The sequence below is a fragment of the Megascapheus bottae genome, chromosome 18 (genome assembly GCF_031878675.1).
Source record: "Megascapheus bottae isolate mThoBot1 chromosome 18, mThoBot2.hap1, whole genome shotgun sequence".
NCBI lineage: Eukaryota > Metazoa > Chordata > Mammalia > Rodentia > Geomyidae > Megascapheus > Megascapheus bottae.
In genome coordinates, this window is record NC_143526.1 from 13838426 (window position 1) to 13856055 (window position 17630).

At 37.1% G+C, this 17630-nt stretch overlaps 1 protein-coding gene and 1 pseudogene across 2 annotated transcripts in view; one reads left to right on the plus strand and one right to left on the minus strand.

The window, feature by feature from the left end:
* The window catches only part of Ralgapa2 (Ral GTPase activating protein catalytic subunit alpha 2), a 310629-nt gene that overhangs the window by 70115 nt on the left and 222884 nt on the right, over positions 1-17630 (plus strand). For both annotated transcript variants that reach the window (XM_090351922.1, XM_090351923.1), the window contains exons 5-9: positions 4827-4870; positions 7941-8118; positions 9955-10070; positions 12156-12294; positions 16239-16438. In XM_090351922.1, coding sequence (XP_090208048.1) covers positions 4827-4870; positions 7941-8118; positions 9955-10070; positions 12156-12294; positions 16239-16438 — 677 coding nt within the window. The remainder of the gene's footprint in view (positions 1-4826; positions 4871-7940; positions 8119-9954; positions 10071-12155; positions 12295-16238; positions 16439-17630) is intronic.
* LOC150050134 (deubiquitinase OTUD6B pseudogene) lies at positions 2247-3138 on the minus strand (annotated as a pseudogene).

The window sequence follows — 17630 nt, forward strand, 5'->3', positions numbered from 1 at the left end:
TACATTAAAAGTAACAGATGACACTTCAAAGAAAGCCCAATTTTACAATTTTATTCTTTTATAAACTTCAGACTTTTTTGAACTTCAGATCACAGTTTACAAAACAGGCAGCCTATAGAATATACTCTCTGGCAGGAAAAATAGATTTGAATCTGCAGCAATGAAATTCCTTCAGGAAAGACTGACTTGCTTGAAGTGATCACAGTCTCCAAATAACAGCTGCTCACACTGACTCATGCTGGACACGAGACTGACTAAAAACCCCACATTTTTTTCATATATTTTTATTGTAATTAATAGAAAGGTTATATTATATTCACCAGATAGAAGGTGCATTACGTCACAAACATTGATACCCTTTCTCATGTCTTGTTCCCCTTTTCCCTCCCCCCACCCCTGCCCCTCATCTTGTTTTCCCCCCTTCCCTATCCTATTTCAAATAACCAAATGAACATATATACAATATATCAGGTAACAAGGTGAAATACTGTAACAATATGAGACAACCAATGGACAGCAAAAGAGATGAGAGATAACATACTACATTTGGGACAACAATCACTCATTATATGGCTTTTGTTTCTATATTCTGGAGGTCCTTTCATTTAGCATCATACTACATGGCCTTATGTATCTAGGTATAAACCCCACATTTATCCATGAAAATTACACATGGAGCAAAAATTCAAATGGTATAAACTTGATGATAAATCTTGCAAGCTGTACTTCTCACTTTGGAGAAAAATCAAATAAAAATTTCTTCTTTTCACAGTATTTCTTTACATATACAAATTTTCATATATACGGGTACTATTAGAAATAATACTGTTAAGATTGATTTGAAATCTGAACTAGACAAATTCTTTTCAGAAATATATTGAATACTGACTTTACTATCCAACTTTCTACACTCAAATAGTGGTTTTCAACTTTATCCATGTAAGCAACATAAAAATTGTCCAATGTTTTAGTGGGAAATAAAGTAATAATGATGTTATAAAATAAACAATCAGGATTCTCTTCTAAATTCCCAGAGTTAGCAAAATGAAGGAAATCTTGAGAAGCTGGAAAAAAAAAAAAGAGTAGACCTAACAATTGAATGTGGCCTTGGCCCCTTTTGCATTGCTAAAAACTCAAGTTGCCCAAGGTAAGGATTATTGTTGCAAAATGTTTCTTGAGGAAAAGGTAAACAAAGCAGCTGGCAGGCAGTGGTAAGGATGCACCAGCAAACAAAAACCTGCAGCTGAGAAGAGAAGAAATGACAGCACAAATGCATATCCAGAGGTTAAGAAACAGAAAAAAAAAAAAAAAAACCAAGGCATTGGAAAGACAATTGTCTTTCAGGCCTTTTTCAAAGTTACACACAAATCTATAATTCTGCAGAGGCTTAAATCTGATAGCAAACATGTAGTTTGACACTTGACATCCCATCTCTTTAAATTTAACCACTGATTCATAATTAAATGATATTTAACATTCTTAACTATTAAAGCAAGTCTTAGTTGCACTTCAATGAGCTAAATAAAAAGCATCACCCCATGAACTTCAGTAGCACTAAAGTTACTGCAATCAAATCCAGGGACTTTTCTGCTTTTTTCATTGTTGTTTTGTTTTTTGCTAGTACTAGGGCTGGAACTCGGCCTGGATACTGTCTCTGGGCTCCTATTGCTCAAGGCTAGCGCTCTACCACTTGAGCCCTGCAACACTTCCAGCCTTTTCTGAGTACTTTCCTGGAGATAAGATTCTCATAGACTTTCCTGCCCAGGCTAGCTTCAGCTGCAATCCTCAGATCTCAGCTTTCTAAGTAGCTAGGATTATAGGTGTGAGCCAATGGCATCCAGAGATCAAATGTACTTTATAAGCACTAATTACATCTGCTATCATCAAAGTACATCATTACAATGACAGAATCATTTCACTTCTTTGAGAAAAATTACATTGAAATGATTTCTTCAGAAAATTTTAGTAGTGGGGACAAAATTTAAAACACAATTCATTCCAAAACAGAATAAAAGCCCGAGATGCTATATAAATAAAAGTATCACTAAATGGGTACCACCTTAGTCAACAAAGGCTGCTCTCCACTATCACCTTACAAAGTTGTAAATATACCAAGTGGATACTGGTGAAAATATATTTTTAAAAGCCTGTTCGTCAACTTGTTGTGTTTTTCAGTAGCACTGACAACCATCTCACACTTGATAGGAATTCTCAGATCAGGACACAATTTTAACACATAATTGTGTCTAGATGCAGTTTTCAGTAGCTGTGTTCACCAACTGTGTAACAGAATTATAATGTTCTCCTAAGCCGTATGCATGTCTCATATATACAAGGATTAGTAGTTTTTCTGAATATTCTTCACCCACTACAATAGGAGGAGAATCTACCTGTATTATCTCTATTGGTGTTTTTAAAATGTGAGACAGAGCTCTTAGCTCAAGCTGACCTCCCCATGCAGCTATGTTTACAATATCGTTACAGTACTTTCCAAACTCTTCCCGTGTGTACATGTCTCCTGAATTGGGGTTTGTTAAAAATGGCAGGAAGTCATCCCTATGACTTTGCATGTTCTCAGCAGTTTGACTTCTCAACTTAGCCACAGTGAGGGCACAGCCCTGTGTTTTCAGCTGGTCCTTGATGGCTCTGTACATGCAGTGGCTATCAGACGGAATCTGCCTCATTTCCAACTGTGGCTGCCAGGATTTTAATAAGTTTCTCATTTTCCACGTGCTTATCGCCAGATAAGTTCTCAATTTCAGCTTCAGCTATCTTCCCTTCCTGCTCCTTTTCCAATGCAGCTTTTCCCCCCATCTCTTTTGCACTTTTGATCTCTGAGGTGGTTGATTCTCAATTACCAGGTGTGAAATGTTAGCATCAATAAAATCTATATCCTTCTCTTTAGAAGCCAGCTTCAACTGCTCTAGTTCCTCTCTATGTTTCTGTTCCATTTCTTTTTCCAACTTAGCAACATCTTCGGTGAGTTGCTTCCTCCTCTTTTTGTCATTCTTGGGAACATCAATTCTTCATACCTTGAATTTTTACTTGCAACTCCTTCTCCCTACGATGCCACCTCGCCAGCTGTTCCTCCTCGTCCTGTTCTTCGGCCGGCTCAGCCCCCATGACTTCAACATTGCCAGGAACATGCGTTGCCCTGGGGCCCCAAGTAATTTTTTAAATTTTAGATAAGGTAACTTGATTGACAGAGATCTCTGGCCTCGGAATTCAAATATAAGTCTATTTAAAAAAATAACTTCCTTTTATGTGGCTAGATCCTATTTTAAAGTCTACATATGATATTTAAGTACCATAAATCTTGATTCTGCCTCCTTGACCTTCACCAAAGTGTTCCCTAAAGAATTTGTTGTTTCAAACCCCATAAATGTGTTCATCATTGTCAGTACAGGGAAATGCCATTCTGATTATTTGCAAGATGTTCTAGTAGAAATGCTTTGTGAGCAGTACTTTCATTTTATTTTCAATTTTAAAGATTAAAAACAATATCTGGGTGCTGATGACTCATACCTGTAGTTCTAACTACCCCAACCAGGGTAGAAAAATTTGTAAGACTCCTATCTCCAATTAAGCAGCAAAAATCTAGAAGTGGAAATGTGGCTCAAATGGTAGAGCTAGCCTTGAGCTAAAAAGCTTGAATAAGAGTATGAAGCCCTTAGTTCAAACTCCAAATTTTTTTTAATATAAGATATATTTTGCATATAATTCATTGTGAGCATTTGGGTTAGTTTTTGTTTTAAGTCTTTCAAAAGAATTCTGAAGAGCTATATACTTAGGATGCTTTTTTGTTTTGGTCAGTAGTGGGACTTGGGGCTTAGGCACTGTCCCTGAGCTCTTACAGCTCAAGATTATCTATTGCTGTACTACTTGAGCCACAACATCACTTCCAGTTTTCTGGTGGGTAATTGGACATAAGAGTGTGATGGACTTTCATGCTCGAGCTGGCTTTGAACCTTGATCCTCAGATCTCAGCCTCTTGAATACATTTTTTATCTCAAACACTTCTTTTGTGACATTTGCCTTCCTTCTGAAGATTAGCCTTTTTCCTTTGTTTCTAGAATACCTATATCTTTGATCGTAGATACATTTTTGTTTCTAAATTGGATCTTTTAAAAGTGGATCTTATATATTCAGTCATATACCTTTTTTTTTTTTTTTTCCAGTCCTGGGCTTGAGCTCAAGGCCTGAACACTGTCTTTGGACTTTCTCAATGCTAGTACTCTAGCACTTGAGCCTCAGCACCACTTCCGGCTTTTTTTTTCTATTAATATGGGACGAAGGAATCGAACCTAGGTCTTCATGCGTGCCAGGCAAGCACTCTACCACTAGGCCAAACTCCCAGCCCAGTCATATACTTTTTTTTTTTTTTTTTTTTTTTTGCCAGTCCTGGGCTTAAACTCCGGGCCTGAGCACTATCCTTGGACTTTTCTCAAGGCTAGAGCTCTACCATTTGAACCTCAGCACCACTTCCGGCTTTTTCTAAGTATGTGGTACCAAGGAATCGAACCTGGGTCTTCGTGCATGCTAGGCAAGCACTCTACCACTAGGCCAAACTCCCGGCCCCTCATATACTTTTTAAAGTATAATTTTATTGTTATTACTAAGGAGTTGTGCAGAGAGGTTACAATTCCATAAGTCAGGTAATAAGTTCAGTTTTTGAACATCATCCCTTCCTTTACTTTTTTCCTTCCCTGCCCATAAATTGCTTATCTCATTTTTCTCATAGTATATATTGAATATCATGTCAGTCATATATTTTAAAAATATTTATTCATGTATTCTATTTCTAATTAGTTGTTTTAAACTTTCAGGCTCAACTTTAAAGAAGCTTCTACATACTGGAAATTCTATAAAGGTATTTATATTATTTTAAGGTATTTAGTTAGATGAAAGTACAATGTGTCTTTTAAACTATTATGTATATAATATAAATAATTTTAAGAATATATAAATCATAATATATATTCTTAAATGGGAGTATAATCTTTTAAAATTACTGGCCTTTTATTTTAATTTAGAAATTTTGTAACAAAATTTGATAGAAATGTTTTTGTTCTTACATGATTTGTAAGAGACATTCTAAACAGTATTAGTAGAAAATGGTTTGGGCTTCTGAGTTTAGCATTCTAGAGTCTAGTTGTACCTCTGCTGGTTACAGCTAAGGACCACAGGAAAGGCAGTGATTGCTCCAGTTTTATCAGAATAAAAGGAAATAAATATACTACCTCTTCGAGCTTCAGAGCTAACATGACTGATGGTATCAGTCCCAGCTCTCTGGTTGTTAAAAGTCATCTCCGAATTAATTTTGCTAATTTTGAGAACTAGTCTAGGGGACAAGAATAGACAGCAGGGCATTGCTCTAGAATATTTGTTTACAACAGACCTTGCAATTTAGGTTAGAACTGGCCTAATTAAAAACGAATATATCTTTTGTAATGACACAGACCATGTGATGCTCGAATTCAGCTTGAGCAGCTGAATGAAGCCATCCTAGAATGAATATTTCATAGAGGATAATTCATATGTAGCTAAGTTGTATGCATGCCTTTAATAAGTTAGTACATCTTCTTTTTTTTTTTTTTTTTGCTAGTCCTGGGTCTTAAACTCAGGGCCTGAGCATTGTCCTTGGGTTTTCTCAAGGCTAGAATTCTACCACTTGAGCCACAGCACCATTTTTGGCTTTTTTCTATGTGTGTGGTACCAAGGAATTGAACCCGGGTCTTTGTGCATGCTTGGTAAGCACTCTACCACTAGGCCAAACTCCCAGCCCCACATCTTCATTTTTATATGAATTGAAACAACCAGCTACTTAAAGCTTGATATGTAAACGCTCTTACATGTTAGAAAACAGAAGCAACCTATTCCTACCATATTTGTCCCTTTCATTTTTAAGGGAATAGCCTTGTCATTAAAAAATGTCCAGTGTTATCTGTTTTTATCGCTAGTTTTATTTACATCTAGTGAACTTAAATATAGTTAGTATTTTTTTTTTAAAAAGGGATTTTGCTGGACACCCACGTTTCATGTCTGTAATCCTAGATACTTAGAAGCTTGAGTTGTAAGGATGGTAGTTTGAAGCCAATTGGGCAGACAAATCCAGGAGCTTTATCTTTTATTAATTTTCAAAAAGCCAGACGTGGAGGTGGAGGTGGAGGTGTGCCTCAAGTAGTAGAGTACCAACCTTGAGCTAAGCAAAATTGGAAGGCCCTAAATTTAAGCCCCAGTATTGGCAGAAAACTTTTTCAGACAACTTTTTCTCTTGTTAAATATTACGCTTATATATATTGAGAGCTACATCATTCATATCTGTCAGTGTTACTACTCATTTTTTTTGTGCTAGAGAAGAGGACAGGTTTGGTGTAATATGTAGATTTGTGACCAGTGGAGATGGAGTATAGGAGCATGTATAGAAGTGTACTGTGAACACAACCAGTTAATGAAGTAGCATTGTCACCAACTAGAAAAAAAAAGAAGTTGAAGGAGGGCAAATATATTCTAGGTACTTTATATACTTAGTTAAAAATGAAATAATGAAGTGACGAGATTGGTTTGAGAAGGGGAGTGAAAGGAATCATAAAAAGAATGAGCCTTACTGAAGCGCATTTTAGTCACATAGACCTGTAAAAGAAAACTCCTTAATATACTATGCTATTTCTCTTCATAGCTCAGTAGCTATGTACCACATAGGATGATGTTAAGCGAAATGAACTCCAGGATATGGAAATGAAAAGTTTTTCTTTGTAGTTATTGTTAATGTACTATGTGAACTTCTTTTTTTTTTCGGATTACCCCTCCCCCCCACAGTCTACTCCCTGGTGTCACTGCAGCTGATTTCGGTACCTGTTGTATTGGATATATGTTTATTTGAATTAGTGAAGAGAAGGGGAACAACACAATAATGAGACAAAGGACAATGGGTGAACCAATATACCAGCAATAATCACAAGACAGTTTGTTGGAAATGAACTTTACACCTTGGGGAAGGCTGGAGAGAGGAAGGGGAAGTGGGAGAAAAACATAGGAGGGGGTAACAATATTTGCATGTGACAATAATATCTCTGTATATCATCCTGACAATAAATGTTGACAGTTTCCTATACAATTATTTATTGGTTCCAGAATGGAGATGTAAGTTTGAGAATCAAAGATAGGTTATGGAAACAAGAGGTTTATCTTGTATGATTGTTTATTCTTAATATATTATGCTATTTCTCTTCTCCTTTTTTGCCCTTATGGTTCATCTCATGTTGTTACTGTATCTGACTTTGTTACCTGGTATACTGTATATAAGTTTATTTGTTTATTTGAAATAGGTAAGGGAAGGGGCAAAACAAGATGATTGGGAGGGGGTGGGAGAGGGAAACAGGAACAAAAACATGAGAAGGGGTGTAGAGAAGTAATGTACCTACTACCTGATGAATGTAACTGTCTATACATTATCCAGACACCATTTTACCAAGGCCTGTTCTTCAGGCCTTATCTGATTCTTTAATAAATACTGTGTGAGACCCATAAGCAAGCTAAAATATCATGGGATATATTCTGTTATACAACTTGCTTGCTGTATAAACCACATTTTTTTATTTTTTTTATTGTAATTAGTAAAAGGGTTACATGATATCTGCCAGATAGAAGGTGCATTAATTCACATACATTGATACCCTTTCACATGTCTTGGTACCCATTACCCTCCCCCCCATACCCCCTACCCATCTTGGATAAACCACATTTATGATTAAAATCTTTATCTTATTTAATAAACTGGTAACTTCAAAAAGAAAAAAAATAAAATAAAATTCTTGATTCTCCTGGGATTATAGGCATGTGCCACCATACCTCCCTCTCTAATTTTTCTTCCTTAAGGTTGATGCTGTATCACAGTGCTTTTCTGTAAATACATGTATTTTGTTTTGTTTTGCTTTCAGATAAGATGTGAAGGAATCAGGCTGTTTCTTTTGTGGCTTCAAGCACTTCAGACAAACTGTGCAGAAGAGCAGGTGCTGATTTTTGCATGCCTTGTGCCTGGTTTCCCGGCAGTCTTGTCATCCAAGGGGCCCTGTACACTAGAGACACTCATCAATCCCAGCCCTAGTGTAGCTGATGGTAAGCAATATCTGTCATCAAATCTAACATTCTGGAATTACTATTGAGCTCGTATTGAAGAATTGTTTTTTCATTTTCTCAAATAGAAATACTGATTGGGTCTGAAGAAGAAGAATTCTCTGAAATTTACAGTGTTTTATTACAAAGACTAGAATAGAAAACAGTACAGCCTATATTCTATGAAATGATAGGAAAAGTTTACTAAAGTGGTTGAAACAGGAATGGAAGGAAAAGAGTTTGGCAGTAGCAGGAAGTAGAGATACATAGTATATATGAAAGTGTTTGCTAATAATAAAATTTAAATATCTATCCAAATGACTGAATTGTTCTCATCACTGTTGTTTTATAAGTGGACAGTTATCTTATATTGTCAGCTCTGTTCTCTTGAAATATTTATAGAGGATCAGTAGTGATCTCATGGGACTATTTGTGTTCTATGAGTTGTTAAGGAGCTCTTGTTAGGGCCCATTGGCTTATTGCTACATATCTGTTCATAGCCATATAACTAGCATTTGATCTTTTCTTCTTTTTATTTATTGATTTTATACTAGAAGCGCAATCAAACACAGCTTAACTGTTATATGTGGTGATGACAGGTTAGAAGTTGTGCCAGTCTTTCATATGGAGCTCAATACAGTGCAAATACAGTACAATTTGTCAAAGATATTCAGTAGTTAATGTTCATGTTCTTTCATTTCTCCTACCACACATGAATAATTTAACATCTATTAAAGGTAATGACCAATTAAACATATAGATAGATATCACATTTATGTGATATGATATATATATCACATATATGATACAAATCATATAGCATATCTATGATGTGCATGATACATACATATAGTATATGTGTCATTATGAATATATACAAGCTGGTATTCATTGTTTCTATACATTGTTTCTATACATTTCTATACACTTGGAGTCAACCTTATAAATGCAAAAATCTATTATAAGAATTCATTTAGAACTTTTATGCATCATTGAAAAAACAAAAAAAATAGAATTCTGGAAGCTGATGTCTCATATCTGTAATCCAAGTTACTCAGGAGGCAAAGATCCAGCGATCATAATTTGTAGCCAGTTTGGGCAAAAAAGTCTGAGAGATTCTTATCTTCAATTAACCAATAAAGAGCTGGAAGCCAAACACAAGATTTGAGCAGAAAAGGCCAACTAAGAGAGCAAGTCCCTGAGTTCAAGCCCTAGTACTGGAACATCAACCAAAAACAGAAAACAAACAAAACCCCCAAAATATCGTATAACTAAAAGAAATCCTCAAACCATTTGACAGATAGGATTAGATATCACTTTAAAATTTATTGATAAATTGATAGATTGTGCCAATTCTGGGGCTTAGTTTAGGACCTGTGTACTGTTCTTGAGTTTTTGTGCTCAAGACTAGCACTCTACTATTACTTGAGCCAGTTCCACTTCTGGCTTTTTGATGATTAATTGGAGATAAAATCTCACAGACTTTCCTACTGAGCTGGTTTTGAACCACAGTCATCAGATCTCAGCCTTCTGATTAAGATTATAGGCGTGATCCACCAGTGCCTAGATTTAGCATTTGATCTTCTACTAACCAAAGCAGAACTTGAAAGAGAAGGGATGATTCAGTGGGACAGGTGGGCCTTTGTATTTCTGTACTCTTTATGCACATTACTTTGGCGTTCAGTATATAAAGAACATATATATGTTCTGTCGTGTTCATGTATATGTTCTATGTACCACAGTAGCTAGATAGATATAGTTTGATAAAGACCTTTTTTTTCCAAAACCCTGTTTACAATTTAACTCTAAAAAGTTACTGATTTGTTCTTCATTCTACAGCAAAGGTGTATCCTGAAGAAATAACCCCACTCCTACCTGCCATATCAGGAGAGAAGATCAGTGAGGACCAAACCTGCTTTTTTCTTCAAATACTGTTGAAGTATATGGTTATTCAGGTCAGAGAAAAAGCATAGCTCTTTCAGTGATGGGCTTGTTCTCAATAGGAGGAAGGAAATATCACTTGCCTTCTTTTTTTCTCTGTCCATATTTTTTCGTTTTACTTTTTATTTGAGGATATTTTCTGTAATTTCAAGCAAGAGCAGGCACCAGTGCTGTTTTGCAGGAATGTGTTTAAATTTTGTCCCTGTGGAACTAGAGGAGGAGGAGGCATGCCCAGAGGCTGAGCAGAGAGCCAGGAGCAGGCAGGGCAAGGCAGGGTTACCTTCATGAAAGCAGCCAGGAAGGGCTGAGTCTGACCTGCTTAATGGCACATACTCCTTTTTCATAGATTCATCAATGGAATATAGAGCTGAAATCACTTTCTGATTCTACTAGCTAATTTGTACTTTGCTTTCTAATTCTTTTTTTCTCAGTCAATTCTTCTTTTGTCCCTTTGCTCCTTCAAGGTGTAGTCCAGTCTGACCTTCCCTTCATAACCAACTCTGTTGAAATCATCACCTGCTCTGTACATTTCCTCACCAAACACTTCTTCAGCTTCCACTGTCCTTTATCTTGTGCCAGTCACTGCCAAAATGCCAGTTCCTAGATGATGGTACAATGGTACAATAATGGGGGTCTAATGATCATGTGTGGGGCGAGTATTCTTCAGTTTTGCTCCACTTGTTCATTGAAATGGTTTGACAGTGACTACTCATCTCCTTCTTATGAAATTCTCTTCTCTCCTGTTTTCTTCTGGCCTTTCCTCTTTTCCCTCCCACTTCTTTCCGATTGTCTATTGTGCTTTTCTCTGTCATCTTCTAAGATTTACTACTTCCCTTTCTGACTACTCAATCCTGCTGGGAAATCTTGATCTTGTCCCCACTCGATAGTATTTAGTCAGTACTAGAACACAAGGACTTCAGTATGTGGAGAATCTGACAGAGTGTGGGTCACCTGGTTCATGTTTGAGCTCTTGTTTTTCTTTATGTGTCTCAAATGTTTAGAAGTGGTGTAACATTGATTTGTCCTGGGAAGTCAGCACAAGAGTCCCTAGAAATTGTACATATGATATGTGTGGGAGGGGTGGTTCTTATTTTAAATGTGTCACTAATTAATTATGTGATCTGAATAAGTCACATAAATCACTTTGATCCACATCAGAGGGATTTGGCATTAATAGAACATAGAGCTTTGGGCAGTTACATTCATGTCTAGGACTCATAGTGGATTTTCTGGCAGGGTTAGATGCTGAACCCATATGCCTAAGGACCAGCCAAAGCATCTCTTTATTTTTTTAAATCTCAGGTACTACACAGATACTACCCTTTTATAGCTGCACTACTTGTAAAGAAAGTTGAGAAGCCATGCTTTTAGTCTGATAATTCTTAAGTACCACGGATAGGTATTCTCTTAGCCCACTCCCCCCCTTCTTCCTTTCTGTCCATGCAACCTCTTCTTTGCAATATGAGGGTGACTGTGCCTCACTAATAGGCTTTTCTCTTGGTTCCTTGATGTGCTGCCAGCTAGTGAGCTGTTTTACATTATTCACATTATACACAAGTATGCTAGATTGAGAGAGAAGATGTTCCTTAAGCTGTGAAAGTTTTAAACTGAAACCATAGCCGGACTAGCAGACTTGGCTTATCTTAGCCAGTGAATTCACTTAAATGAGGGGAATACACTTTTCAAACTTCCATATCTTTTGCCTTTTGGTACTGGTTTTTAATGTAGATAACATTGGATAAAATCACTGAGAGGGATTATATCTTTAACTCCTGTTATTACAAATGTCCTTTTTTAATTTTAGGTAAAGTACCTGACTATCCTTGACTAAATTTTTAAAGACAAAGAAATGGTTAATCATTTTAATGAGTACATAGGAATTGTGGGGTTTATATAGTAAAGTATGTTTGAAAATATTTGATATCATTTAAGAAAAGCATTCTGGTCATATTTTGAGCTGCTATGATACATTACATATAATTATATTGTATATATATATTACATGTATTAATGCAGGGTATGAATTTTAATAACAGCATTTCATTTTACTATAAGTTAATTTCAATATAAATATTCTTTTTTTCATGTATTTTCCTTAGGCTGCAAGCTTGGAGTGGAAAAATAAGGAGAACCAGGATACTGGATTTAAGTTTCTTTTTACACTATTTCGAAAATATTATCTTCCTCATTTGTTTCCATCTTTTACTAAGTTAACAAACATTTACAAACCTGTACTTGGTAAGTAAACACTTGAACTATGTAGATATTTACAGGAAAACTATATAGTCACTTTCTGAGTAGTCACTTTAATAGTAACTTTATTACTGTAAGTGGTTTAAAGTTTACTAAGTTATTTTAATTATGCGACCCAACTAAGAGCAATATGAGGGAACCATGGCTCCTATACTTAGAAATAATTTAAAACATGAAGTTCTTGGTATAATGATATTTTCCATCTTTCAATGGAAAAAGATGTTTTGCATCTGCAGGCTTCTCTCATGGGTGGTATACAATAAGCCCAGATCTTGTTCAGTGAGTAGGTAGGCCAGCCCGGGGCACACAGTTGCTCACAGTATGCTCTTTAAGACTTGATCTTTCACATAGCAAATACTATCGAGTGCTAATTATAGAAGGAAAGTATTTGTGTAATTGGGCAATCAAGGGACAGCAAGCCTACTTCTGTAAACAAAATGGGGCCTAGATAAAATCCAGAAGTAGAGCTTCAGGTCAAGTGGTAGAGTGCTAGACTTAAGCAAAAGAATTCAGGGACAGCATCCTGGCCCTAAGTTCAAGCCCTTGGTCCAGCATCAATTACAAAAAATGAGGACCAGCTATAATGACTCATACCTATAATCCCAGCCAAGGGGTTGGCAGAGATAGTTAGATCTTGGCTTGAGACCAACTTAATCAAAAATTTATCCCAGAACTAACCATGCATGTGATTTATCCCTGTGATCCTATCTATTGAAGAGACAGTGGTGTGGGAAGGTCATGATCCAAGGTCAGCCCAGGCAAAAATGAGACTTCATTTGAAAAATAACTAAAGCAAAAAGTGTTGGGAATGTAGCTAAGTGTTAGAGCACATGTCTTGCAAGCATGAAGTCTTGAGTTTAAACCCCAGCCCTATCCAAAAAAGAAAAAGGAGAGAGAGAGGGAGGGGGGAAAGGGAGGGACACACACACACACACACACACACACACACACACACACACACACACACACACACACACACACACACACACACACACACACACACACACACACACACACACACACACACACACACACACACACACACACACACACACACACACACACACACACACACACACACACACACACACAGCACAAAGCCCTGGGTTTGATTCCTCTGTACCACATACATAGAAAAGGCCACTGTGTCTCAGGGGGCAGAGCACTAACTGTGAGCAAAAAGTGTCCAAGGACAGTGCCAAGGCCCTGAGTTCAAGCTCCAGGATTGGTTAAAAAGAAAAAAAAAGAAGAAGGAGGGGGAGGAGAGAAAAGAAATGGTACATTTTGCACTTGCAGTCCTGTAATCTCAGAACTCAGATGTTTGAGACAGGATTGCAACTGCAACAGCAACCAGCTGCATATACTGAGTTACAGGTCCATTTGGCCCACATAGCAAGAGCCTGTTTAAAAAGCAAACAAGGTAAATGAGTATTTACAGTAATCCCTCTCTACCTCCTCAGCTGCTAGTAAACTAAAATTTAAAATTGTGAAAAACCCAACCTAAGCAACAAACAACAAAAGAAATGAAGATTCGTAGGTCAGAAGCATCCCTTGGAGTTGTGATGGAAGACAGATCTCCCTATTAAAACAGATAAAATTAGTTAAAATGAATGATCTAAAACAGCCTTGGAGGAGACTTGCCAGGTGGAGGTGTGACTACTGCAGGAAACACCTCAGAGCAATGGAGGGCTCCTGGCAGTGGTAGTTTTTCAGCTATGGCAGTGGAGGAGGTAATAATGGGTGGACAGAGCCTGTGACCAGGAGTCACCTCCCAGCCTGGCACCGTAAGCCAAGGTCTCCCTTGGAGGGGAGAGCAAGGATCCCAGAATAAAGGGCTATGGTGGAGGCTATGCATTGACTAGACTTCATCCTTAGCAATAAAGCTGCTTATCAAGAAGTGTTCAGCTAGGGTGTGGTGGCTCACGCCTGTAATCCTAGCTACACAGGAGGCTGAGATCGAGAATCGAGATTCAAAACCAGCCTGGGCACTGAAGTCCCTGAGACTCTTACTCCAATTAACTACCAGAAAACAGGAAGTGGCACTGTGGCTCAAGGGGTAGGGTGTAGCCTTGAGCTGAAGAGCTCAGGGACAATACCCAGACCCAGAGTTCAAGTACCAGGACCAACCAAAGGAAAAAAAAAAGTATTCAAACCAGACAATATTTATCTCAAGAGCAGCTGTGTGAGCTCTATGTCAAGATCAAGATCATGTTCCTATATCCAGTAGGCAGTGGGAGGAAGGCTGAAGAACTGCTGTGGAAAAAGGTATACTGTGAAATTATCCAGCTTATCAAGACTAATAAAGAGCACATTTACAGCAGGAGCACATTGGAATGTGCCTATAGAAAACACCTGGTATTGGCTTCTTCCAGCAGTTTCTTCTCTACATCCAGCTCTACTGTCATCTTGAACTGCAGTGCTACATGAATTGGTCCCATTTCACTGACCCCTTCATAGTAGCACAGAATAGCTGAGAGCAGAGCTGTCAGGGAGGCTTTGGCCAGGGATACCTTAGCTTTTCCTCTCAGCCTGGAAGCATAGTGGGACTGGGTGTGGATCTTGATGCTTCTGTCCTTCCCACCCCAGTTCTGGCCTTGCTTTCAGGTCTGTGCTCAAAGAAACACTCCATCCTTGAAGATAGCATGTTTTGGGAAAACGTTTGCACAGTGTGGTCACTGTACCCTCAATTCCTAGCAGAGATGGAGAAATGCCAGCATCACTTAATAAAGACCCCCCAAACTAAAAAAACAAAATAGCAACAAAAAAATCCAAAAACGGTCATGGAGGGGAAAAGATCACATGTGACATTATTGCATCTGAGGATATGTTCAACTAATTCAGCTTTCTTTGCTATGTATGTATATGTGTATACATACACACATACACACAACACACACGGGCAAGGAGAAAGGTTGGTGACTCTTGGTATGTTTTGAAAGGTGTGAAGTAATAACTTTTAGAGATACTTGGATGTGCATTTTATCAGTTATATATATGGGTGTTTTTTCAAAGAGCTGAGTCTGAATTTGTATATACTATATATGCGTATATGTATATATACTATAGTCGCTATAAAAACAATTCACTATTAATAGGCCAGAAGCAGTATTTTCAATAAATAGCTTCTAACCTATTAATGAAGATAGAAAGTTGACAGTTTTTTTCTATTTCATGGAATTCAAAGAATGTGAAAGGAAACTATATTCTTCAGAAATGAGGACATCTGAAATCTCAAAGATGAAATGGGGCTTTCTGGATTTAGATATAAGCTAGATTATGTTGATTCTATTTCCTTGGATTCTTCTAAGAAAATGATATAAAAGGGCTGGGAGTTTGGCCTAATGGTAGAGTGCTTGCCTGGCATGCATGAAGACCTTGGTTCAATTCCTTGGTCCCACATACATAAAAAAAAAAGCCGGAAGTGGTGTTAGAGCGCTAGCCTTGAGAAAGTCCAAGGACAGTGTCAGGCCCTGAGCTCAAGCCCAGGACTGGCAAAAAAAAAAAGAAAATGATATAAAACTAAAGTCAATGGACTTAGTGTGTATTAGATATTAGAATGTCTTAGATGACTTTTCAGAAGTTTAGATATACTTTTATATTTGTGACAATCATAAGAGTAATTTAGATGTAATATCTATAAAGAGGTGTTTACCATTATAGTCTGAAGATTTCTCAAAATGGTTAAGAAGAATTATTGTCCTGGTTTCTGTATAGCTGTATACCGTAGTTGTGCACAGTGGTTGAAGCTACCTTTGTTTACAAAGCAGAATTGGAAAGGCCTAGTAAAAGGTAATTGCTGTGTTTAGTTGTGGGTCTTCATTTTTAGTTTCTATTTAAACTACCAAATATATGTTAATTTAAGCAAAAACTGAAACATTTGTAGAGATTATGTTGAGAGTCACATAATTAGTGTTCTTGTTTTCTACCAGATGTCCCCCATTTGAGACCAAAGCCAGTGTACATCACTACAACTCGAGATAATGAAACCACATACAGTACAAAAATTCCATACATGGCAGCTCGTGTTGTTTTCATTAAGTGGATTGTAACTTTCTTTTTGGAAAAAAAGTACCTAACTGCAACACAAAACACTAAAAATGGAGTTGATGTATTGCCTAAAATCATCCAGGTATGCCATCCATCATTTTTTAAATCTCTTAATCTTGAATAATAAGACACACTAACACATAACCAAAGTCACTGATTATGAGAGCTATGGGTCTGTTTTTAGATTATTGGCTTAATGTGTACAATGTTGACATGTCAGAGGGAGCCTCTTGTATATAGAATTACCATAACAAGGCAGGGGAGGAGTTCTAAGAAGATGGTGCAGATGAACAATCTTTGCTCTTATTCTCCTTTTCTCAAGTGCTGAAGATCTCTGAACATAAACACAGCGGCCTACCTTGCCTTTACCAGTCACCAGCACTGAGGGAGATAGAGTTCCAATAAAAATAACAAAAATTTTGCTAAAAGTTTTTAAGAACTTAAATGTCATTACTTAAAAGGTTTTTTTTTAATTGTATTTTATTGTTGGGACAATGTATAGAAGGGTTACAGTTACATTCATCAGGTAGAGAGTATATTACTTCTCAAACCTTGATAGTCTTTCTCATGTATGTATACTTGTTTATTTGAAATAGGGAAGGGGAGAAAACAAGATGACCGGGAGGGGGAGAAAAGAGGGAATGAGGACAAAAACATGAGAAGGAGTATCAAGATTAGCAAAATTTTTGTTATTTTTATTTTTTAATCACAAATGCAAACAGGTGATTTTAGCATTTTAGTTGTTTTTTTTTTTTTTGCCAGTCCTGGGCATGAGCTCAGGGCCTGAGCACTGTCCCTGGATTTTCTCAAGGATAGGTCTCTACCACTTGAGCCACAGCACCACTTCTGGCTTTTTGCTATATATGTGGTAATAAGGAATCGAACCCAGGTCTTCATGCATGCTAGGCAAGCACTCTACCACTAGGCCAAACTCCCGGTCCCAGCATTTTAGTTTTTGTCACTTCTGTATTTACCTTAGTTAAACGTTACAATGCAAGGAAGTTTAGGGTCTGAAAAAGGAAGTTTGAGATAGCCCCAGAAGGCAACAGTTGATGATATTTATTTTCAGAACTCTATAATTGCATTAATGAAATACCATTTTTACTATTTTTTAGTCAGACCTTAATAATGACCTGTGAACTGTGCCTATGTGGACTAGACAAAGCTAAGAAAAGCATTTTTTTGGAATAATGAGAAATCCCTTTATAATACTGTTGTGTTCTGTTTGGTAATGCTAATTTTCAAATGACTTAATTCCTTTAAACTTAATTTGA